This window comes from Gracilinanus agilis, chromosome 3 (genome assembly GCF_016433145.1).
Source record: "Gracilinanus agilis isolate LMUSP501 chromosome 3, AgileGrace, whole genome shotgun sequence".
Lineage (NCBI taxonomy): Eukaryota > Metazoa > Chordata > Mammalia > Didelphimorphia > Didelphidae > Gracilinanus > Gracilinanus agilis.
In genome coordinates, this window is record NC_058132.1 from 116,272,561 (window position 1) to 116,298,189 (window position 25,629).

At 38.1% G+C, this 25,629-nt stretch overlaps 1 protein-coding gene across 1 annotated transcript; it reads right to left on the bottom strand.

Moving 5' to 3' along the window:
• Window positions 1-2,418: 2,418 nt before the first annotated feature.
• LOC123241239 (E3 ubiquitin-protein ligase TRIM11-like) lies at window positions 2,419-10,183 on the bottom strand. The gene is made up of 6 exons (XM_044668939.1): window positions 9,770-10,183; window positions 7,155-7,385; window positions 6,252-6,274; window positions 6,017-6,114; window positions 3,514-3,615; window positions 2,419-2,459 (listed from the first exon to the last, which is right to left on the bottom strand). Exons 1-6 carry the CDS (start codon window positions 10,181-10,183, stop codon window positions 2,419-2,421), a joined length of 909 nt encoding a protein of 302 aa, XP_044524874.1.
• Window positions 10,184-25,629: the final 15,446 nt, after the last annotated feature.

Consider the following 25,629-nt stretch of genomic DNA (forward strand, 5'->3'; position numbering starts at 1 on the left):
AGACAGAAAGTAAGAGTTTAAAAAAAAAAAAGTGATACTAAGACAGAAGGTAAGGGTTAAAAAAAAGAAAAACAAACAACTTTTAAAGATATCATTCATTTGGGAAAGTCAGATGGGTTGCTACAGTTAGAAATTTTTAGTTCTATGCTTTGGGGCTGCACCAAAATGAGCACCTCTCATGTGATTTTGAGTAGACATTTCAGCACCTTGGAGAGCAGGTCTAGTTGGAGTCCTCTGCAATCTTAAGCAAAGCCAGAAGAATGGCAGCCCTGAGTGGGCATCTGCCTTCTTTGGTAGAGCCATTTCATGGAATAAGACACCATGTGTTTTGCTGGGTCTTATTAATATGGGGGTACAGGCATCCCACAGTCATACTAGTTAAGGTTCCTCACTGCTGAGACTCAATTACCTGCTACCTTTATAAAATTACCTAACATACAGTCCTAAAGACTGGTGAACCCTCCTTCTATGGATTTATTTCACAAGAATTCCCTTCCTAGGGGCCATATGATTCTGCTGTACCCTTTGGAACTTGCTCTCTATAGGAGAAACTGCCTTGGGAGCATATAGTCACAGGCCTGGTGCTCAGTTCACAAATCTGAGAAAACCTAGGTAACCTTTATGGCCCAGGGGCCTTACAAACATTAAAAAGTGTTGGTTTTTTCTTCTTTCTAAACACTCCCTAAAATTTTATGTCTACCCAGCTACCAAATTTATGAACACTATCAATTTCTCATCTTTCCCTGATTAATTTTAGAGTTTGGATAAATATTACATGTGCAATTATTTAAGATTCTATCAAGAAATCTGTTTTGTATAACCCACCTAAGTGCTTAATGTCTGACAAATCATAAATCACTCCCTCCCTAATAGGGAAAAATCCTTTGAGTTCTCCTTTCCCTTATCTAAGACAGCCAAGAAAATTTACCTAATTTGGAGCTGACTTGGTTAGAAATTGAGAGGCAAAAGCCAGCCCCTAGAACAATACTCCTTAAGATTTATCTTAGTTCTGTGAAAGGAAGGTTGAGGTCTCTACCAGTAAAGCTTTGCTATCTATTTCCTTCCATAAATCATTTAAATTCTCCTTTAAGAATTTGGAAGCATATATTGGTGCATATATGGTTAGTACGGATATCACTTCTTTGTGTATGGGGCCTTTTAGCAATATACAATTTCCTTCCTTATCTCTCTTAATTAGATCTATTTTAACTTTGAGATCAAGATTTACAGTTTGATAAAGTCCAGGAATATCAGGGAAATGGCAGTTCCTTTTGGAAACCAGACTAGTAAAACAGTCAAAAATAGAATTCAAATTCATCTCATATAGCATATTCTGAATGAAGCCACGTCCTCTGTTTGTTACCTGCCCTTTCCCTGAGTACCACAGGAGGAAAAACAAGTACCCAAGGATCTAAACTCGGAAGTCCCTCATGATTAAGAGCTAAAATAGCTACCCAGGGCACAGTAATCAACAAGAGCCACCAGATGGCACTCCAAGATCCAATTTCCAAACAAGGTTCACTCAGAAGCTCAAATATAACCAGCCTGGATAGGAGCTTGTATTATGTTTGGTCTCTATTTGAGGCTGAATCTTGACTGCAAACTCTCCTTGTTGATTATAATTATTATTCCTTTGTAAGCAATAAAGATTAAATTTTAAAAAAATGTTTTTAATTTTTTGTTGGCTTAGGAGTTAAGGTTTAAGATGTACAGTTAAAACCCAAGTACTCAATTTCAGAACTCATCAAATTTGGGATTCAACTCAACATTTTGAGAAAGATTGTCATGGTATTCAACATTTACTTGGCACTCAATGCTCTTGCTAGAACTTTTGGGCATTATGACCTTGGAAAACGGACGCCTGCTTCAACCAGAATGAAGGATCACTCTTAGTTCAGGAGCATAAAGAGCTCAATACTGAGGCACTACAGTAACTTCAAAGGGAAGAAGAAACAGCTAGTGGAATTTTCTTCAGGTGAAGAGAAGGCAAAGGAGGATTTCTCCACTTCATTAATCAAGGAAATGTTCACAAAATGGGTGGAAATGGAGAAATTTATTTAAAAATATCACATTGATAAAGATTTAACAAGCAGAATTGTAAATTTGTTAAATGGCCAGAATTTTGAAATGCAGAAAAAAAAAACATCATTGGATAGATTTATTATGAAGCTTATATTTGGTGAATCTCCAGCAGGATTCAGTGATAAGGGACAAAAAAGAAAGAACTCCAGAGGGGCAGTTATCCTCAGATATTATGGAAGTGGACTCCTAGACAATAACATTTCTCCTTCCAGGCACCCTCTTAGGTAATGAACTCCTCTCAATACAGGTAGAGTTAAATTAAAACTTTTATTTAATCTAATTGGTTTTTTATTTATGTATAAGTATTATTAACTTTTTTTATAAAATAGGATTCCATTAATTCATGCGCCTTATAAAAATCTGGATTTTCTGGGTGTCTGGAACAGATTAATTCAATTTACGTAATCATTTGGCACACCACCTTTGTTGGTACTCCAACTGCCTTCTGGAATTAATTAATGACAAGTATCCAGGCACCATTGTAGTTGGTTTAAAAAATACATTCTGAATTGAAAAATATGGTTACTTCTTATGAGTCCCACTTGGGAATAGGAGATGTCAATTATACATATACATTTTTTTCACATAAAATTCTTTTCAAGTCCTTAAGTTTTAATGATTTCTCATTCTGTTAGACTTGTTTGGGTCTGAGTGAGACACATTGAGTTCTCCCAGCTTCAAATTCCCTCTCAGCTTAGTTCCCTGTCATTCTGTGTTCCTATGAGTAACTGACAATATACAATTCAACAAACATTTCTCAAGTCCCAGTATTGTGCTGAGCACTTGGGAAGCAGAGAACAAAATGAAACAATCCATGCTATAATGGCTTATATTCTATTGGAATCAAGGGGAAATATATAAAAGAGAAATAGGAAATGTTATCTACAGCAGGGCAAGTAAGTACAATTATTTTCATGTAACAGAATGCACATGATAGGAAAATATAGTGGCTGACATCCACTTGGCCAATAAGTATGTATTTCTTGATCTTTCTTAATTAGGGACATATCCTGAGACAACAATCATTTGTTAGGACTTTCCTGGCAAGAATGAATAAGGGTTTGAAGGATACTCCTAAGAATGAAGTAATAGGGAAAGTATAAATTAGATATTTTTTTTCCGCATGGTAAAATGATATCTCTCTACATTCATAGTCAAGGAAAATGCCCACCTTCAAGTTGGGAATACTAGGAAAACGGAATTTCATATGGGCTCGGGAATTATGATTTTCCTGGGCTATGGCATAAATAAAGAAGCGATTGCCCTTTTGTACATTCCTAAGCACAAATAAGTCTTCTGGGTGTTCTGAATTCTTACAGATGCCAACCCACCACTCATTTTTTTCTGGAACCTCTACCTCCCAGTAATATCTTCTTGAAATTAAGGTCTGAATTCCCAAAACATGGGCAAAACAGATCACTCTCCCAGTACCATTGGGCAATTCATCCTGGACACCTCCATATCTCACACTCTTCAGATCCTCAGATATAATGAGACCTGAATCAGCTGTGTTACAATCCAGAGTGATGTCCACTGTGGAGAGAGGAAAGTTTGATTCAAATAATGGTAACATCAAAGTTCTATTTTTCTTTAACTGGGCATAAGGGACAAGTGTACATGCCAGGGAATTGATCATCTATGTATTGCACGGTTATTCAAAGAAGTTACTTGGAAGGGGCAAGATGACTCCATGGTATGAGAAACAGAATGTTCTTTAGTTTGTACAGTAGTTAAAAGATTGTATTAGACCCTCATTTGGGAAATCTGGTTCTTTCTGTTCACCTCTTGCTGTGGCTCACAAAACAAGAGGTATGACTTATATTAGGGGTATAATAGATCATATGTATGGCTTAGATGTGAAATCCAATTCTGGCCTATTTGTGGATTTTTGAAGGCTGCACAAGATGGAGGTAAAGACTACTCCTACAGGATAGGATCTTGGAAAGTTGATGAGGATATTTCCTACAACCTTCTTTCTTCCCTTACACTTTCTCCTTTCATCCATCCTTTCCCCCCCTCCTTTCTCTTTTTCACCTGTTGAATGTGTGTGTATGTCTAGGTACATGTGCTGTTTGTCTCCTTCCTTTCCTCCTCTGAACTTCTCTTTGGAAAATCTATCTTCCAGTTCATTTGGGGCTTTTTTGTTTTGTTTTATTTTTTAATCCTGGGACTCCATTCTAGGAGCATAGGGCCACAACCAGTAGGCAATGGGTCACACAGTCGCTCAGGGTCACCCAGCTGGGAAGTGTCTGAGCCCGGATTTGAACCTAGGACCTTTCATCTCTAGGCCTGGCTCTCAATCCACTGAGCTAGCCCAGCTGCCCCTACTTTAGGTTGCAGTTTCTTTAGCAGATGTAGTTTTTACAGGGTGGGGTTGCTAGCCCCATGCCCAACCCTCCTCCTTTTTCATCCGGGCTAGGGACCGTCCTTGGCCCAGGAGTGGTAAGGGTGGGCAATAGGGTCAAGTGACTTGCCCAAGGTCACACAGCTGGAAGTGTCCGAGGCCGGACTTGAACCTAGGACCTCCAGTCTCTAGGTCTGGCTCTCAATCCACTGAGCTACCCTTTTCCTCTCTTCCAAGTAGATTATCTTTTGTATTCTCTAAGCCAGTGGTTCCCAAACTTTTTTGGCTTACCGCTCTCCAGGAAAAAATATTACTTGGCGCCCCTGGAAATTAATTTTTTTAAATTTTAATAGCAATTAATTGGAAAGATAAATGTACCTGTGGCCATCACCACCCTCCTGGATCGCTGCATCACTCACCAGGGGGCAGTAGTGCCTACTTTGGGAATCACTGCTCAGCTATCAAACCTCTATCACTGCCATTTCTTTTTTTTTTTTTAAACCCTTACCTTCCATCTTGGAGTCAATACTGTGTATTGGCTCCAAGGCAGAAGAGTGGTAAGGGCTAGGCAATGGGGGTCAAGTGACTTGCTCAGGGTCACACAGCTGGGAAGTGTCTGAGGCCAGATTTGAACCTAGTCTCTAGGCCTGGCTCTCAATCCACTGAGCTACCCAGCTGCCCCCTATCACTGCCATTTCTAAGAAGTTTGATGATCTACAGCCCTAAGTCACAGTATTCTTGTCACTCTCTGATGGAAGGAGGTTTGGGGCATTTTTTAGACCCACTATTGGATCATTCCTACTCAACAATGGAAATAAAACATGGTGGCAATGTTTGGATTGGTATGGATGAGGAAAATTAGAAGAGTCTGGAGAATCAGGATGCTATTGTGATTCTCTACACAGTCTTCCTTAAGAACCTATTTATTCACAGGAATTTAATCTCCATGCATTTATTCATCCCAATAAGTTCTTAATGCCTCTGTTCTGAGCTTCATACCTGCATATTCAATTACTTATAGGATACCTCTGCCCTAGGATTCCACTAGCAACTGAACCTAGACATGCCTAAAACAGGATTCCTCACCTTTTTCCTATCCTTGAAATTCTCAAGATGAGTCATTTGCACTTGAGTTGAAAGAATATGGAATGGTTAACTTGAAGAAAACAGGAGCAACAAGGTAGCTGTTTTCAAGTACAAAAATGGTCTTTATTATAAAAGGAAGATTAAGTTTTCTACATTTGACTTTTGCTAACAGCTTAAGGAGAAATGATTAGAGGCTGCAAAAGGGCAAATTTAACCTTAATGTGAAAAAAAAACATCTTGGTAATGGGACAATTAAAAAAAATTTCCTGTGTTTGGATTAGCAGATTTCTCTTTACTATATGTTTTCAAACAGGGAGGGTTGGTTGAACATTTGTTACATATTTTGCAAAGAAAATCATTATTCCAGTAGAGGCTGATTAGATCATTACTGAGGTCAACTTTTTCCAACCCTTACAATTTGGGGATTCTATGAAATCCTAATAGGTTCTGACTGGACAAGATATGGAGCGATGTTGACTCTTTGTTATTGATTTTCTCACTCACCTTTGAAATGGAACATTTTTTCCATCACTCCAGGGACTATACAGACAATCATTTGTGCTTGGAAGGTTTCCACTTTTTTCTGCAGCACAAATTCATTCCTAGAGAAAACAAGTGTCAAGTTTGTGTAGTCAATTGTCAAAAAGATCAGTAGCACAGTCTTCATTGCTCTAGTCAGTCATGATCTATTAGATAAAAAAAAGTTGGCATTTATAAATGAAGTAAGAAGTAAATCTACCTGTTTAATATTCTTTTCATATCCTGAGGAAAGAAAAAAAAAAGATATATGGTTAGGACAATGATGAATTTGAGTTAGAAAAATGAAACTTTGGAATAGATCACCTATTTATTACCTTGAAGAGACCCAAAGAGTAGGCAAGAACCTTACAGTGTCTAATTCTGCGATGTGTCTCACATATATATGCCTCTCATCTCCTCTCACTCAACTGCCATCTTACTTTTAGGCCTTCCTTATCTTTTACCTGGATTATTTTAATAAAATCCTTCCTTACATCTTAGAATGAATACTAAGTATTGGTTCCAAGGCAGAAAAGTAGTAAGGTCTAGGCAACTGGAGTTAAGAGACTTGCCTAAAGTCAGATAGCTAGAAAATATCTAAAGTCAAATTTGAACCCAGGACCTCCTGGCTCCAGGCCTGACTCTCTTTCCACTGAGGCATTTAGCTGCCCCTCTTCACCTTGTTATATTGCCCATGGTTTGCCTAAAGCTTCCTATTACCTTAAAAATAAAATACAAACACTTCTATTTAGCCATTAAAACTCTTTACAACATGGCTATAAACTATTTTTGCAGGTTCATTTTGTATAATTATCCTTTATTTTTACTGTGTTCCAGGCTTGTTTATATTATTCTCTTTCTTTCTCTCCATGTTCCAGCTTAACTGGTCTCTCTGTTCCCCAGCTGAGCATAGAGAATATGGTAGAGTTGAACTTCTTACCTAGGGATGAAGAATCAGAAAAGAGAAACACCTAGCCTATACATGGTAAAGGCCTGGGAAGCATCCAGAGGAGCAATGGAATATACTACTTCACTTATTGTTTGAAACATGGATTGATTGTTCATTTTGTCATCTTTTTACTTTATCTTTTATGTTCCTTCATCTCATTTTCTGTGATCTTACCTGGAGCAATTCTACATCTGGTTTCTTCCACTCCTCCTGCAACTTTGTGACCGTCTCCCTTAATTCTTTATTCTGGCAGGACAGTGCCTTTAATGTCTTGTTCAGGCCTTCCAAATTGGCCCTCCCCTTTCTTTGCACAAATGATACACATGAATCCTTCTCCTCATTCATTAATTCACTTAATTTCCAGTATTCCCGAAAAGCAAACTTCTTCTGCAATTCCATTTCTTCCTATAGAAGAGATAAGGTACATGATATACAGGAAATGGTGTGATACTGAATGCCAACAGGGGAGTGATGATCTTTTTAGTTTCCAAATGGATTTGGCTTTTGTTCATTTCTGTGGCTGAAGTTAACCATGGACAGTGAATACCCACTCTTCACTGTTCCCCCCACCCGCCCTATTATGCTTGGTGCTCCAAGCACAGTCTTGCTTTCTCCCTTTTGAAATCAAGATATTCCTTCTTATGGTGCTCTCACTGCCTGGTCTAATGCAAAGTACAACTGATCTGTTTATAAATGCCCCTTGTGCCACTTACGAGCAAAACAGGCAGCCCCTCTGACCCTCAGTGTCATCATTTCTGGGGACCAATATGTTGATTATATCTCTCAAAGGGATGCTTTGGGAAATTACAGCAGAGAGAGTATTTCAGATGCTGAAGAAATAAAAGATAGATACTTGCCTGTACCATTTTAAGTGCAATCTTTGCACCAGCCATCTGTTGATCAATTCTTTCAATTTCCCTCGTCATATTTATTAAAGTTTCACAGATCTTCTTCTATAATAATGAATTTAAAAAGAAAAACACAGAAATGTGTGTATCCTTGAGAGATTTCAGTTTCAAATATCCAAACATATTCACATGTTAATGACACTGAGATCAATTAATAATGAAATAGTCATGCTCTTAGTTTCAAACTAGTGGCTCACAGTTTACATGGGCATCTCAGTCTCTCAAAAAGCACAAGTTTATGTTTTGCTTAATTATGCATGTATTACCTGCCGGAAGCCATCGAGGCTGTGAGGTTAGCATGGCTACTCACAAGCTCTGACAATCCAGCATGGCAGGTTGTCAGGAGGATGGAGATTCCACACTCAGTTTACCCTATATGATTCTTTTTACAGTGACATTCACTTGCATTGAAATTATTGCAATCAATATCCTTATCCAGCTCAAAGGAGACACAGAAAAACAATACACATTCATGGCAAGAACAATCACAGCCAAAGACTACCCACTATCCAAAAATAAACCCCTGTACAACCCCTTAGAGTATAGAAATTTCCCCTAGAATCAGCCCAGCAGAAAACCATCAGTTAGTGAGTTAATGCAAGTTTCTAAAGTTCCCAGCTAGAAAATACCTGGCCTGAGTTTGTTCCCAAACTCCTACAGACCATAGAAACAGTGAAACACAAAGAAATTAAGGCAATGACAAACTAGCACAGAATCACCCTACCAGAACTGTATTCTTAGTGATGCTATAACAGAAAAAACACCATGGGAACAAAACATTGGACCAGACTGATATTATTGTATCTCATTGGATGTAATCAACTACCATAACTATCTCCTTGATTGATGATGGGAATGAATAGTATAACATAACTATATACATAATATAATTAAATATTATGTTTAGCTAGGAACTGATGTACTTGTACCTTACGCATGGCTGAAAAGAATAAGTTCAAACTAAGCCACCCTGTAATGAATAATTTTTTGACAAGCTTGCTTCTTTGTTTAACCACAGTAAGATATTTGGTAAATGTCAATCTTGTGATGTTTCAAAAGTTAATATGTGATTTTGAATGTATGGGAAAAAAAAAACCTGTATGAGATCATAAAGAAAAGAGGGTATAAAAATTAAAATCAACAGATGGCACTTCAGATCAGCCACTGCAAACCTACTTGGTCTCTGGCTCTTCTCACTCCATTTTTGCTCAATTGTCCCGCCCCCAAGGGGAATTGGACTGCTGAAAAACCCCCAACAATTACCCAGATCCAATTGCTTGCCAGATCCAGGAAGGGGTAGACAAGGAAAGAAGACAATATGGATCATATAACTTCAGAAAACTTGTGGGAATTTTTTACATGGAAATGCTAAAATAAAATATCTTTATAATTTTTAAAAAGTATAATTCTGAGATATAACAGTAGTCTATTTTTTTCCCTGTCCTCCAGGAAGAGGTCATTTTGCATTATTGAATGCAGAAAAAATGCATTGCTTATCTCTCCTGCCCTCTCGGTAGTAAATGAAGAAATTAATGTGATACCACTTATATTAGATGAAACTGGCCCTGGTCATCTCAGATTCCCAGAATCCATTTTCTAAAAAAGAACCAAGGCTCTTCTAGAACATAAAGGCATGAAACATTTCAATCAAACCAGAGCAAGTTCTTGAACATTAAAGGAAACTTTCCATTGATCCCAGTCCATAAGGAAAGGCTCAGAGTGTGGCCAGAGAGCAGAGTCCATTTCAATTCATTAAGAGCATTTTGAGTACTTAAAGAGTAGAGGGGGTTGGCCCATGAAAATGCCATTTTTCTTTTTATGATTATCATTACAGACTACAGGGAAGGAACATGTTGATCGAGTTATGGGCACATTACTCACCCTGACATTCTCAGCAGCCTCATCTATACAAAAAAGCCTATGACCTTCATGCTCCTGGGATTGAGAACAGGACACACAGACTGGACTCTGGTCATCTTCACAGAACAATTTATGATCTTTTTCATGTATCTTACATTTGCCATATTCTTCAAGGTTCAATGAAGGATAGAGTCTTCGTTTTGAGGCTGGAAATTTCCCAAGATGATCATTGGCTGTGAAATCTCTTGACTGAGAGAGTCTCCTGCATTCTGGACAGGTGAAAGAGGTAGAGGCTTTCTGCTCCGTCTTGAAGAGGCAACTATGGCAAAAACGGTGGCCACACTTCCAGGATATTAGGTTTGTGAAGTAACATTCACAGACAGAGCAAATAAGCTCTTTTGGGGAGAGTTCAATCTGTTCTGGGCAAGAGGCCATGTTTCTGAGGAAAGAAAATGGGAAAGGTCAGAAATCCCCTATTACTTCATCCCTTCTGATGTTTCAATTTTATTATTTAATTTAGGTTTCTTTTCTTTTTTTTTTTTTTTAAACCCTTGTACTTCGGTGTATTGTCTCATAGGTGGAAGATTGGCAAGGGTGGGCAATGGGGGTCAAGTGACTTGCCCAGGGTCACACAGCTGGGAAGTGGCTGAGGCCGGGTTTGAACCTAGGACCTCCTGTCTCTAGGCCTGACTCTCACTCCACTGAGCTACCCAGCTGCCCATTAGGTTTCTTTTCTAGGAATGTGTGTGTACTTAATTTTTCACACTACACAACTGGAGAAACTAAGGTGAGAATAGATGGACATTTTGATTTCTCTCTGCTCTCAATTTGTCTAAACCAGCTAACATAATAATATCAGTGAAGCACTATTCTCAACTAGATTCAAAATTTTACTTAAATGAAATTTGCTGTTATCTTACTCCAATATTTATTGATTTCCCTCTCTTTCTTACTCTCCCTCTCTTCCCCTTCTCTCATTAATATCTATACTTGACACTCTACTATAGCATATGTAGAGGTGAGCAAATTATATTTTATAATCTCTTCCTTCTCAATTGTTATGTGACACCCTTGAGTCCTATCGTCTTTGATAAGATAGGATACAAAAAAGTATAGGGCACTGCAATTACTGCAGAACCCCCACATGTCACATAGACTACTCAAGAGCACACATAGTAATTTCCACAGCTATGAGATTAAGGCTGAAACAATTTAACTATAAGGTAAGGGGAAGTTAGGTGGCCCTATGGAACTAGTCCTGTGCTTAGAATAGGAAAACAAAATAACTTTATCCCAAAAAATGAGCAGGTCCCAGAACAAATCATTGAAACAATAATTTCATTAAAGAGAATGACAATAAGGAAACAATATTCCAAGATTTTGTGGATGCGGCCAAAGCAGTATTATAGGGGGAAATTCATATCTCTAAATGCTTACATCGCTAAAAGAAGGAGCAAATCAATGATGGCATGAAACTAGAAAAAGAATAAATTTAAAATTTCCAATTAAACACCGAATTGGAAATCTTGCAAATCAAAGGAGAAATTAATAAAGCTGAGGGAAAACCATTGAATTAATAAATATAACAAGAATTACTTTGTGCAACTATATGTAAATAAATCTGACGATCTAAGAGTAATAGATTCATGTTAGAAGAAACACAAATTACACAAATTAACAAAAGAGAAAATAGAATACTTAACCACAATTCAGAAAAAGAAACTGAACAAACTATCAATGAATTCCTTAAAGAAAAAATCCCTAGAGGCACACATAAATTCACAAGAGAATTTTACAAAACATTCAAAGAGCAATTAATTCCAATAGTATATAAACTATTTGAGAAAAATAGGTGAAGGAATTGTATCAAATTTCTTTTAGGACATAAATATGGTGCTGATACCCAAACCAGGAAGAGAAAAAACAGAGAAAGAAAAAATGTAGACCAATATCCCTAATGAATATTGATGCAAAAACCTTAAATAAAATACTAGCAAGGAGATTTACATCAATATATCACAAGGATCATACACTATGACCAGGTAGGTTTTATACCAGGAATGCAGGGATAATTCAACATTGGGAAAATTACAACTATAATTGACTATATTATATTACTATATTACTATTAATATAAAATATCTTATTGACTATAAGTATAATAAACCCAACATAAACTATGATTATATCAATAGATGAAGAAAAAGCTTTTGACAAAATTAAACACCCATTCCTATGAAAAACACTAAAAACATTGGAATAAATGAAACATTTCTTAAAATGATAAATGGCATTTATCTAAAACTGTCAGTAAATATTATCTGCAATTGCGATAAACAAGAAGCCTTCCCAAAAATATCCAAGATGAGGCAAGAATGGCCATTATCACCACTACTATTCAATATTGCACTAGAAATGTTAGCTACAGCAATAAGAAAAGAAGAAATTGAAAGACTTAGAATAAACAATGCAAAATAAAACCATCACTCTGCAAATATGATAGTAAAGTTAGAGAATTCTAGAGAATCAACCAAAAAGCTTATCAAAACAATTAACATTAGCAAAGTTTTCATATATATAAAATAAACCTACATAAATCATTAGCATTTCTCTATACTACCAATAAAATCTAAAAGCAAGAGATAGAAAGGGATATTTCATTTAAATTAACTGTAGACAGTATAAAATACCCAAGTCCACTTGCCAAGACAAACCCAAGAACTATAGGATCACAATTACAAAACACTTCACAGAAATAAAGTCAGAACAATTGGAAAACCATTAATCAATCATGGATAGGCTGAACCAATAAAATGAAAATAGCAATTCTATTTGAATTTACCTATTCAGAGCCAAACCAATAAAACTAGTTAAAAATTTCTTAGAGCTAGAAAAAAAATAAAATCCATCTATAAGACCAAAAGGATAAAAAGACCAAGGGAATTAATGAAAGAAATATGAAGGATGACAGGCTTGCTGTACACCAGACTGGGGGAAGCCATCAAAGCTCATGACATTCACACAGCCTACATGAGTTATAGATCCCTGTAAAGCAGGTTACAGAAGGATGGTAATTCCATTAAGATTCCCCTATGTGACTCTTTTCTCACTAACATTCCCTTTTATTGGAATTATTGTAATCAATATCTCTATTTAGCCCCAGGAACATATAGAGGAATATCATGGCCCATTACTAGAACCCTCACAAGCTCACTACAAACTCCTAGAAAAAGCCCCACCTATATATGTTATAATACAGAAATTCCCCTAGAAGTCACTTCACAAAAAATCAGCAAATAGCGAGTTAATGTTAAAGATTTTAAAACCCTAACCTCTCACTCCCATACACAGGTGCCTGCAAAAACAGGCCAGAATAGTCTCCAAGTTTCCCCCCTCCCTGATTCGGTACAGTACACATAAAAGAACAATGAATTAAATATGGAGAAATTGTCTCCCATGAAAAAGCCTGTACTTCGACATATCTCTTGGGCAACAGTGGTGGGAAACACACCTAATACATTGTCTCTAAGAAAAGATGTATGGTGAGAATGGATTTCCATGCCAAATTTATGTGTGATCTCAAAGTATATAAAATAAACACAGCCCAAAAGCTGACCAGAACAATCTTTATGATGACTGGCTCTGGCTGAAACCCTGATTACTCTCATTCATCTCAATCATGTTGACGATACTGTCCTGCCACTGAGATTTTCCTGGACCTGTAGGAGTCTTTTATTCCCACACCAGACCTCAAACTATATTATAAAGCAGTAATCATTAAAAAAAATATGGTACTGGCTAAGAAATAGAGTAGTGCATCATAGGCACTCAATATACAGAAGTAAATGACTAGAGTAACCTAATGTTTAACAAACCCAAAGACCCAAGCTTTTGGAAGAACTCACAATTCCACAAAAAGTGCTAGGAAAACTAGAACAAAGTATGGCAAAAACTAGGCACAGACCTATACCTCACATATACCGAAGTAAAACCAAAATGGATATATCACTGAGCAGTTAAGTGGCCCAGTGGGCAAAGAGCCAGGACTTTTTCCCATAAAGAGGAAGTATTGGATTCAATTTTGATCTCAGACACTTCCAAGCTGTGTGACCCTGAGCAAGTCACTTAACCCCCATTGCCTAGCCCAATGATGGAAAACTTTTTGGAGATGCCATGCCATGCTATGCCATGCCATGCCCCATCCCCTCACTCCACATAAGGGAAGGAGAAAAGAGCTCCCATTGGGTTGCTGGGAAGAGGGTGAGTGATATGAAAAAATGTTGTTAGGCACAGTGGAGAGAGGGATGGGAACACCTCTGTGTGAGTCCCTCTGCTTTTCTAGTAAGGAACTGGGGTTAGGGGAGGAGGGTCTTGCTCACAAAGAGCTCTCCAACTACTATGTTTGGTACACATACCATAGTTTTACCATTACTGGCCTAGCCCTTACCATTCTTCTGCTTTAGAACCAATACACAGTATTGATTCTAAGATGAAAAATAGGGGTTTTTAAAAATAAATAAAATTAGCCAAGTTATATATATCACAAAGATGATATATTATGATCAAATAGGATTTAAGCCAAGTATACAGGGATGGTTTAATATATGGAAAACTATCAACATAATTGATTACATCAACAAATAACAAAAATCATTTGATTTTATGAATAGATGCAGGTCTATTAGAATTAAGAGTTTTATTGATCACTTATTCATGTTTTAATGGTCCTATATTTCATATAAAATCCAGGTATGATAGAAACCTTTCTGTTTGCTTTTTGCCCCACACCCACGTTATTAGACCCAATATGTCAGAAGAGCCCTTATTCCATGAAATGGCTCTACCAGAGAAGCCAAATACCCTGCACAGTCAGTTCTGCCATGATGCTGGTGCTGCTTAGGATGCCAAGAACTCCAAATATACCGGCCCTCCTGCTTAAAATTGTCTATACATTCCACATGGGGACTACTCAGGACTAACCCAAGAACACAGACACAGAAGTATGAGTCTCTCTAACTCTAGTAACCCTGCTGAACTTCCCAATTGTGTGGTAAGCCAATAAGAGAATAGATAAAAATCTGAGACTCCTCTTTTGACCCCTTTTATGATCCACACCTTTTCTTATTGAAAAACATGATAGCCTTCTAGGAAAACTTTTAAGTTTTTAGTAAACCAGCACTTAATGAGTTAACAGCCTTTTTTCACTCAGCAGAGTAAAGCTGCAGCTGTGGGTATATCTCTCTAACTGCTCCAGGCATCCCAAGGTCACAGAGTGGCAAGCTCAGGCAAAATAACTTTTAGATTAAGTGAGGCTCATTTTTAACCTTGAGACTGTTTCTCATCCAGCATTATCTTCATAAGAAAATTCTTTGTAAAACTATAACTTTATTATGCTTTGATGTGAGATAATTTGTGTTTCTACGCAAATGCGAAGTTTGGGGGGGGGGGGGAGTGGTTCTTTTGTGTGAAATGAGTCTTGAAGTATATATAATAAACTCCATGCTCCTGGAGCCAGAGCTGGAAGCATAAGGTAAAAGACAACTCCCTTGTCCGGTCCTTATTTCCTTATCAACTAAACTGTCCTTATCAGAGATGATAAAGAGATCTCCACACAACTGAGTGCTATCTTCAGCTGGATTCTCCTGGTCTGTGCTGGGTAATCAATCCTGAGTCAGTGGTGGCACCTTTTGGTTGACTCAGACTCAGGAACTGAAGGCCTCCTTACATCTTTCTGCTTTCTCAAGCTTGGCACAACCAACGTCAACTCTCTAGAGAGTTTCTTCCAGCCTCCCCAATACCTTTGAATGGCACAACCTCAGAACTACACAAACTGAAAGGAAAACTACATTTTTTGGAAAGATAGGTGCAAGAAATCTGATTTCAGGATCATTCCATGAAACTGATAAAACACTTCCAGACCTCCAGATAAGGCTCTCCTTTTCTCTGCATTTTTACAACCATCTAGTTCTCCACTCACCTACAAATGGCCACTGCAGTGTATTCTAGTTTGGAAAGGACATACTTTTCCATTAGAATTCTGCATTACTTCACATTCATTCCTCCAGTTGGCCCAACTTCATTCTCTTGAATGAAATCTTGGAGTCTACATTGGTAAGGCATGAATATCAGTTTCTGTTTGTCCCTCCAATGTACCCATTACCTTTTGATGTCAAGACCGCACTGCGTAGGTACTCTCTAGAAGATATATGAAGAAAGCAAGGTATAGAGATGTTGTTTGTCCAAATTAGCAAGTGGAAGAAACCACAGATGAACCCAGGTATTCTTAACCCTAGTTCCAAGAGTTTTTCCACTGCATCAAAATGAGAAGAAAAAACAAAACTTGTGACTCAGTTGGTTTACACAGGCACTGGGGCTCCAGAGGGCAAGCCTGCCTGAAAGAAGAAAAAGCTGGCCTAAAAAAAAGTCTCTTTTATAGAAGACCAGAGACACTAATTACAGAGCTAAGGAGATGTATGGATTAATTGGCCAGGTGGTCCCTCTTTCAGTTTAAACTCCCAACTGCTGCCTGATACCATTGCTACTTCTTCCTGGGCTCCATCCACCCTCACAGCTGGGACCTTCCCTCAGATATTTGCTGAGGTCATGCTTTTTTAATAGGTTTTCTTTCTTCTTTAAAAAGCAAACTCCTATGAACATTATACACAGAGACGGATACATTGTGATAAAATCAAATGTAATGGACTTTTCTACTAGCAGCAATGCAATGATTCAGGACAACTCTGAGGGACTTATGAGAAAGAACACTATCCATATCCAGAGAAAGAACTGTGGGAGCAGAAACACAGAGGAAAAACAACTGCTTGAACACATGGGTTGATGCAGACATGATTTGGGATATAGACTCTAAAACAACCCCAGTGCAACTATCAATAATATGAAATAGGTGTTGATCGATGACACATGTAAAACCCAGTGGAAATGAGTGTTGGCTAGGGAGGGGGGTGTGGAGGGGAGAGAAAGAACATGAATCATGTAACCATGGAAAATTTTTCTAAAAAATAAAATTTTTAATTAAATTAAGTAAGTAATTGAAAATGTTTTTAAAATAAAAAGCAAATTCCCAGAGGGATGGGATTCTGTTTTTGTCTTGCTCTGTATTCCCCAAGATGCTTCCCCAAAATGGATTTCTGAGGGTCAGAGACTTTGAAAAATATCAAAGATAGATGTCCCTCTGAGGAAAGTGTTATTGAAGACCCAGGATTTAAAGTGGGCTTGAAACCTTAGAGAACCTCTGTTCTCTTCATCTTGCTTTACAATGGGGGAAACTGAGGCCAGAAGAGATTTTAGTGATATGGCCCACTTCAAACATTGAAAGTAGGAGAATTAGGATTTGAGCATAGACATTGCCTCCAAAATTGCTTGTTTACCCTTAGTAACAGAATGTTTCATCTATCTATTACTATTTATTATTGCTGCTGCTATTTTAATTAATAAGTGGCACAAGAAATTGGAATTAGGAACACCTGATTTCAAATCCAGCTTCAGACACTTAAGTGAGTTCTCTAACTCTAAACAAGTCACTTCATCTCTGCTTGCCTCAGTACCTCAACTGTAAAATGAGGGAAATGATAGTATCTATCTACCAAGGTTGAAGTGGGTATCAAAGAGATCATTCTTGAAAGCTTCCAGCATAGTGTCTAGCACCTACTATGCACTTAACAAATATTGATTGGTTAATTGATTGATTGATGGCTAGTACAGTGCAAACTTTGGAAACAGTAGGTCTTGAATTTGAACCCTTCCTCAGATTTTAACTACCTGTCTTACTCCTGAGATTTTAAAATTTGGGATTTCTTTCAGGAGGTGATTAGTGAAGTCTCTCCATTTTATTTCCTCCCCTCTTGGTCAAGAACATCAGGGCAGTTTTTCTTTCACTGAGGTTTGTACCATGAAATAAGTGCACTACATAATATAAGATTCCCCAGACATTGAAAGAACACATATAGCCACCTGACTCACAAGAAGATTGTGTGGTTTTTTTTTAATTAAACTCCCATGTTTCCTTCAATGTCATTTAGAAGGTCATGTCATACATCCCCTTAAAAAAAGCAAATCTAGTTATACAGACTCTATAAGTAAATTAATTTAGGTTACAAATTAAACTTCATTTAATCAACTTCTTCCAAGCCAATTGGGAGATTTCTTTTGATGTACTTATTAACCCCAAATTAATGAAGAGTAAATGAGTTAATGAAGGCTAAAATTAACCCCCACCAAAATCTGTTTTAATTAAACAAATTTGACACAAGCAAAGAAAAGACAGTTTTCTTTACCAGTCCCAGATATGAAAAAGGAGCAAATCCTTTTTTTTTTTTCAGTCCCCACCATTCACTTTGAGAAGTAATTAAACACAAAGACTGACCACCTGATAATCTAGACAATAACAAAGTGCTATGGCTAATATGCTAATATGATGTTGGTAGTCAGGAATTAATCTAACCATTTTAGGAAGCAATTTAGAAATTTGTTTTAAAAGAAACTAAATTGCCCATAACATTGATCCAAAATATCCCCCTGATAGGCAAGCTCCATTGGGAAGTTAAAGAAAATATACATGGTCAGACTCTATGGCAGTAAGGAACTGAAAATAAAATAGTTAATTATTGATTGGGAAAAATAGCCAAACAAATTAAATATAATGAATATAGTGAAATATTGGTATGAAGTAGGAAATAATGAATATGAATAATTCAGAAAGTATTGAAATATTCACATTGAATACATATAAAATAAAGTAATCAGAACCAGGAAAATGATATGCACAATATGAACTATGTAAACAGAAAAGGAACCCCCAAAATTGAATGCTGTATAATTAGAATTCCCCAGTCTAGGACCACAATGAAAGATTGAGAAAATGCACCATTCTACCTTCACTAAGGAGTAGACTATTGATGTGGCACAAAGCATATACTTTCATCAACCCCATAATCATCTTCTGTGAATGAACTCTTTTTTTTATAGATCATCATGTTATGAGCCGATTGACTAATTCAAATGCTCCTCCCTTCTCAGACCTCCCATCTAGCTTTTTATGTCAATCAACCCAACAGAGAGTTTTTATTAAACACCTACTATGTTTCTAGCACTGTGTTAGTCTTTGAGAATATAAACATGGGGCAGCTAGGTGGCTCTGTGGATTGAGAGCCAGGCCCAGAGATGGGAGGTCCTGGGTTCAAATCTGATCTCAGATACTTCCTTGCTGTGTGAAAAAAAAGAGAATATATAAGTTCAAAGAATTAAATGACCCCTCTCTACAACTCCTCTTCCATGAATCTTCATTTTCAATATATTCTGCATAATTCTTAGTTATCTACCAATATTATTGTTTATTTTCATTTGTGTTATTATTTGTTCCAAAAAATATTTTTTTAACTCTTTCCTTGATCCTCTTAGAAAATTATCCATCTTTGAACACTCAGTCCTGATAACTCTTAAGCCTGAAATACACCTTCCTAGTTCAGCTACATCTCTAATCTCAGAACTGTTAAGAAACCAATATGTTCTTTTGCACAGTGGTTTCTAGACTCTTAACCCTTACTGAATTCTCTTGAAGACCTGTTTTTCATGTCATCTGTATTAAATCTCAGTATGAATTCATACCTCTCAAAACCCTCAAGAGAGTAACCCTCCTTCCAAACTACATCCTATCACCCAATACTAGTGTTAACTTGGGGGGAAAACACACAGAACTATTAGATAATTAGAAAAAAAAAAACAAGTCTTTAATCAGGAGAGGGATAGGTCTAATATTCAACCACTACACAGAGCCCAGGACCAAGAACTTTACAAGGCATACATACACCCTGGGAGTCTGGGAATATACCCTTGGGAGAAATCACCTGGCTAGATGATAGCTCTGAAGCACCATAGAACTTGGGGAGTTTATATACCTCTTGGGAAATGGGGACAAGGGATTATGATTGGCTTTATAATGGCTGCAAGGAAATGAGAGGTTCAAGAGAGGATTATCAGGGAGAGGCTGATGTTTTACAATAGTTACAAAAGGGAAAGATCCCGTCAAGGGCTGGGCTACAGGAGAGAGGACTTTGACACAAAGGGGAAAACTACCAGGACAGAAAGGGTACTTTATATCTGATTAGGCTAGACCCACCTAACTGGGACCACAAAGTACTCTTAAATCTATTGTTAATCTGAAACTAGTGAGTCTGGGATATCCCTCAGGGTCAACTTTGGGAGTCTCCAGATCTCAAGTTGCCACAAACTTGGGGTTTCTAGATTCTATGTTGACACTAGTATCGATGTGGAATAGAGAAACCCCAAAACTTGTAGCCTAAAAAGATTTAATGACCCCCCCAATTTACTTAGCTTAAAGGTGAAAGCCCCAGGCTTAACCTTGTCACAGGAGAGTTCCTCCCTAAGGGAAAGTCCAACTTCACAAGTCTCAGACTGACATAGACCAGAGACCGTTTCCCCAGACTGACAGACAGGTCACAAGGGGGAGCATCTTAGAACCTAGGACTGAGGCAAAAAACTAGAACACCAGAGACACAGAGAGAAAATTAGCACAATAGAAACTGATATTAAACATTAACAGTTAGCCAACAGATTTTATCCCCAGAAATCTTCTTCTGACAGGAATTGAACTATTTAGGAATTTTTGATCCCTAAGTTGTTTGCAGAGTTGGCATGTGACGTTTCTGCTAAAAAAAATATCCTTTCATAAAGCCCACATTAATATGGCATCTATAACTACTCGAATAACAATACTTTACAGATAAATTTCTTTATCCCAGATTCTGGAGGAAATCCAGAAAGTTTTGGGTTATATTTCCAAGCTCAAAATCCCACTTCAGCTGTGGTAAATTAAGGCTGCAAGCTACAAGTCATCTATCACTAAACTTCACTCACTTCTCAAAGTGTGTTCCCTAACAATTTGATAATTTTCAATTATTAACCTAATAGGTTGTTTGGGGAGATGGAAACATTAATTCACAACTTGCATTAAGTGCTGATTATGGGAACTTGCTCCAAAAAGGGAAGGCAGGTAGGAAAAACATTCCCTCACGTCTCAAAGGACGCATAGTGAGGGGCTCCATGTACAGGCCAAAGCTGTCACTGGCTCATGCCATCCTTGTGTCACTCAAGGAGTAGTAGCCTAGATGGTCAGAAGAGGTCCAGTCCAGGTTGAGCCCTAGAATTGCCTCTCCTAAGCATCACAGAACATTCTCTGTCTTTAGTACTATATCACCACTGGATCTCTGAAGTCTTCTCCTTCCTTAAAACACAAGTCTTTCCCATTACAGCTCAGAGAAATTCTGCTAAGCAGCAGTCTGGAAACAATTTCCATACCCTCAAACAAGCCTTTCACATCCCTACCAGGCTGATAACTTAGTTATTCTTACATATTCTGGCAATAACTAACATATCACACTCCAGTCACAAAACCTGAATTAAGGAACAGGAGTGCTGGATTGAGTAGTTCCATAGTAAATATAAATCAGGGCTGGTATCTTCTCCTGTACCTGGGCCATCTAAAAAACTAAGAGGAGCCACACAGGAATCTCTTCAGTGTAACTTTCAAGAGAATTCCAGAATTATTCGTGATTTTCCCAATACACTAAGTTTAGAAATTATCCCTAGGTCAAGGATCCAATTATAAGAGTAGAACATCTATCTATTCTTTTTCACTTCCCTATCTGTTCTTTTCCATCTCTCCTTCTTTTCCCTCAAAAACCCTCTGCTTACCACAACTTTCATTTACCCATCTCAAATCTGCATACTCAAGGTGTTAGGTCAAGGCTTTCTTTTCTCTTTTTTTTTTTTTCTTTCAAACACAATACAACTCTTCACTTTTTCTAACTCTCTGTTGTCATCATAAAAAATAAACATACCAACACTTAAAGCACATGTTTTAGCAAGAATTTACATAAACATCACATTTAAAGGAATATCATAAAGCATGTAGTATTACAGGGTCTATTCCCAATTAAAACCTTTTAAGCACTACAACCTTAAAGCAAGCCTTTTGACAAGCAGGCTGCTTATCATACACTGAGATGAAAATCATTTATGATCATTTTAAACCCCCCAAAAAAGACATTTTTGATCAATGTAAACACTCAAACCTATTATATTTTGTTTAACCTCTTATGATGGAAAGATAAATAAGGAGGAAAACAGTCTTCTTGAGATTAACATGGGCATTATGCAGAGATGGCAGGGACCCTGCACCCCTTAACTCAGGCAGGCTGTGGGCAGGGAAACTCCCTTTCCCCTGTAACAAAAGAGATACACCTCTGGCCACAGCGTGATAACCTAAACCCCAAGGATCCTAGACAGACCCCCCACTCACCAAACACCCAAGTACAAGGAGTCATGTCCACACTTTTGAAAAGGGGGCCTGGGGGCAACCCCTGATAGTTGCTTCACTCCTGCTGCCAGGCCCTGCTGTGGAGGACAACCCCCCAGGGCCGCTCCGCCCATGCTATCCCACTTGCCCCGGATCCCATCTTAGCAATAAATCTTTCACACTTCTAAGCCTGGAGTCCTCCCCCCCTCCCCAACTCAGGGGCTCACCATTTGCATCTCTATAACAATTACACTGCTAAACAAAAATAACTGGTTTTGCAAGATATCCAGGACTTCTCTATCAATTTTTTACTTGCTTGAACATCTCCTTAAACCCTCTGAAGTATATAATTAAAATATGTTTAGCTTTAAATTCTTTAAAATCCCACTTATGTACTGTGTTGCTATATGAGTTCCCAAGAATCAAAGTGGAACAATTAAAAGTATTTTTCCCTTCACCAAGTGAGATCACTTTAAATTTTAAAATTTAGCATGTACCAAACCTTCATAATAAATTATTTTTAACAAAGTTCAGTTTGAACTCCACAACTACCAAACAACTTTAAATCCTTTAGTAACCTTTCAGTATGTAACAACTGAATTTCAAAGCTATTTACTCCTATTCCTTTCAGACCTCTGTTCAAAGACAGAATAGAACCTCCAGTTTAGCTTCCTGTACCTCAAAGCATATTAAATTTCATCAATATTATTCTGATTTACACCTATTATTTCTTTAGCAATTACTCTTATTTCTTCAGGCTTCTCCTCCTTTATCACCATCATTGCAAAAGGAGGAAAGGTACTATATTTAATTGCATTAAATCCTATTAGCTCCTTAGGTTGGTCAAATTTTCTCTTGTTACTTTCATACAGTTTGCATATCATACAACCTTAAAGTCTTCAGGTGGAAAACTCACTTCTCTTTATAGCCCAAATTGCATATATATTCTGTATTCATTCAGCATTACTTTCTAGCAATTCGAGTCCAAATACATGTTAATAATCTCTAAATCACAAGTTCCCTCTTATACATTGTACACTTTTTAAAAACAGTTCATACAACCCTAATCAAATATAACACTGTTTAGAAATTCCACCTTTTACAAATTTCAGTACCTGTATTATTAAATCTAACTTCTTGTGTCATATGATTACTTGTTGTTAGTTCTGACAGCACATATTGTTGGATTTAAAAATCAGTCTGGCAGTCTACTGAACTATTTCTGGCCTGGGCAAGCTACCCCCAGCCCCCAAGGTTTCCCAGCACAGTCTTCCTTATCTCCCCCTATCATAAACCTAAAACTGAAGCTATCTTATCTGATGGATATTAATCTTCTTGAGGAATGTTTGTCTATGTTTGCCTGCTTTACAATATTTGCCTATTTAATGTATGTTTGCCAAATGCTTCCAGACCCCTGACCCTGAAACCCCCCCTTCCCAGATGCTTCCTGACCACCTGTCCCTGACACTACCTTGATAATTATGTAAGTACCAACCCCCTTCCCCAAACATTTCTATATAAACTCTTGGCTGAGAATTCCAAGGGGTCGTTCAGGCACGCCTCTCTGCCTAGCGACCCTAGCTATTATTGCTAGTAAAGAATGAGCCTCTTCTTGCATATTGCATTGTCAGTGTGATTCTTCCTTCGGCCATGAACCTGGGTTAGGTATTAAAATTTGGGTACAACGATATATTAAAAGACATCTCATTTTGAAAAATCTCAAATTTAAATTCTAGAATAAGTTCACCATTATAGCTTTTTCTGAGTAACTTTCACATTTACAAAGTAGCCAGCACAATTTCTGACCTCATAGAATAAACATTCCCTCTTTGTGTCAGACTGGCTATTAACCACATTTAGACAATTCTCAATTCACTGAAACCAAGGCTTAACAAACTTCTAACCATAAGTTTTTTTTTCAATAAAATCTGGGTAATATTTCACATTTGATTGATAGTTACCACAATAAGTAAAATTACATTGTACCATATCAACATCATTAGCAATCCTCAATCCTTAAAATCAAATCGTAAGTGAAACTGCTTTCAATTGTGGAGTAAGATCTCCCCCTTTTTTTTTGCTCTGAATTTTTCTCTTTTTCACTCCTTGGGGGCCCATCCAAAGGAAGAAAGAGGAAAAATCAGTTCTTTAGGATCCATGCTTAAAAAGAAATATTTGCAGTGAGAAAGCACACTGACCCTTTCACTGAGGGTACTCAGGTACAGCGATCAGCCATCCGTTTGGCTAAGCTGACTTCCTTGCCCCCTAACTTTCCCTGTGCTTTACACTCCAATTGATCTTACCTGTCTCTTTTCTTTGGCTGTGATGTAACAAATGCTTCTTGCAGCACCTAAATAAATTGCTCTCTGTTTCTAGTGGGGGTTGAAAGTGAGCTGTTCTTAGGCTGGCTGCATTTCTTAAGGAAAGAGCTTTGAACTTACAGATCCCCTCCTATTCAGATGTTAAAATCTGCCACCAGGTCTGGAATGTTTGCAGTTTTCCCTCTGAATTAACAAAGACACAGACCCAGCCAGTACTGATGAATTAGGGGACCTCTGAGCTGGAGCTGGGTTTTTGGGGCTGGGTAACCAGAACCTGGGAGGGTGTAACCGTTCCCTTGCTGGGATTAGACCCTTCCACAACCTTAAGAAGCCAGGGTGGAGGATTCAGGACTAAATCCTGCCAGGTTAAAATGTACGGCATTTGGTCTGGGTGTCCCTCACGACCCCGGAGTGAAACCCGACTGTGGATGGTAGAAATAACAGACTGTTGCCAAGTCCCACCATGGGGCCATCCAACCCCAAAGGCAGGCCATTCCGAATTAAAAAAAGGTCTGCAACTTCCCCTTTTTTACTGAAAAGCCTAATGCATGTGCATGGGTTTTGAAATCTGAATAATGACTTAGGACTGACCAAGTCCAGGGGGGTTGAGTGACTCTGGCCCAACTTTGACCAATCAACAAAACACAGAAAAAGGACAATACAAAAGACAGACAAACAGAATGAAACAAAAAATTCTCTTTGTGGATCCAAACAAAATTTGAGTCAGGGATGGAGCCTGCTCGGGGCTCCACCCCGCTCTCCCAGGTGTCCTTCCAAAAAAAAAAACCCAGCATCCTGCTGCTGCCCAGACGCGTCCGTCATGGGACTTCTCTGGGAAGTTCCACCAGAATACCCCTGGCTTCCTGGAATTGTTCCCCCAGGGAATCAAACCCTGACCTTCCCTCCCTCTCTTGCTGAGGGAGTGACCTACGCTCACTTACACTGAGCGACTTCCTTGCGCTCCCTTATCCCAAGAACAGCGACTTCCTGTGCTCTACACGGAGAGACTTTCCCTTTCTCTCTCTTCGCAGAGGGAGTGCCCTGACCTTTCCTCTCCCTCAGGGACTCCAATCCCTGAAGGTATGATCTGGATGTATTCCTTGTCTCCACGGCTTCCAACGACTTCCCCCGCCCTCTATCCGAAGCACTTCCCGGTTTTACCTGCCTACCTCCTCCGGAGAATAGAAACCACGGCGTGGACCGGTCCCAATCAGAAACAGGTGGAA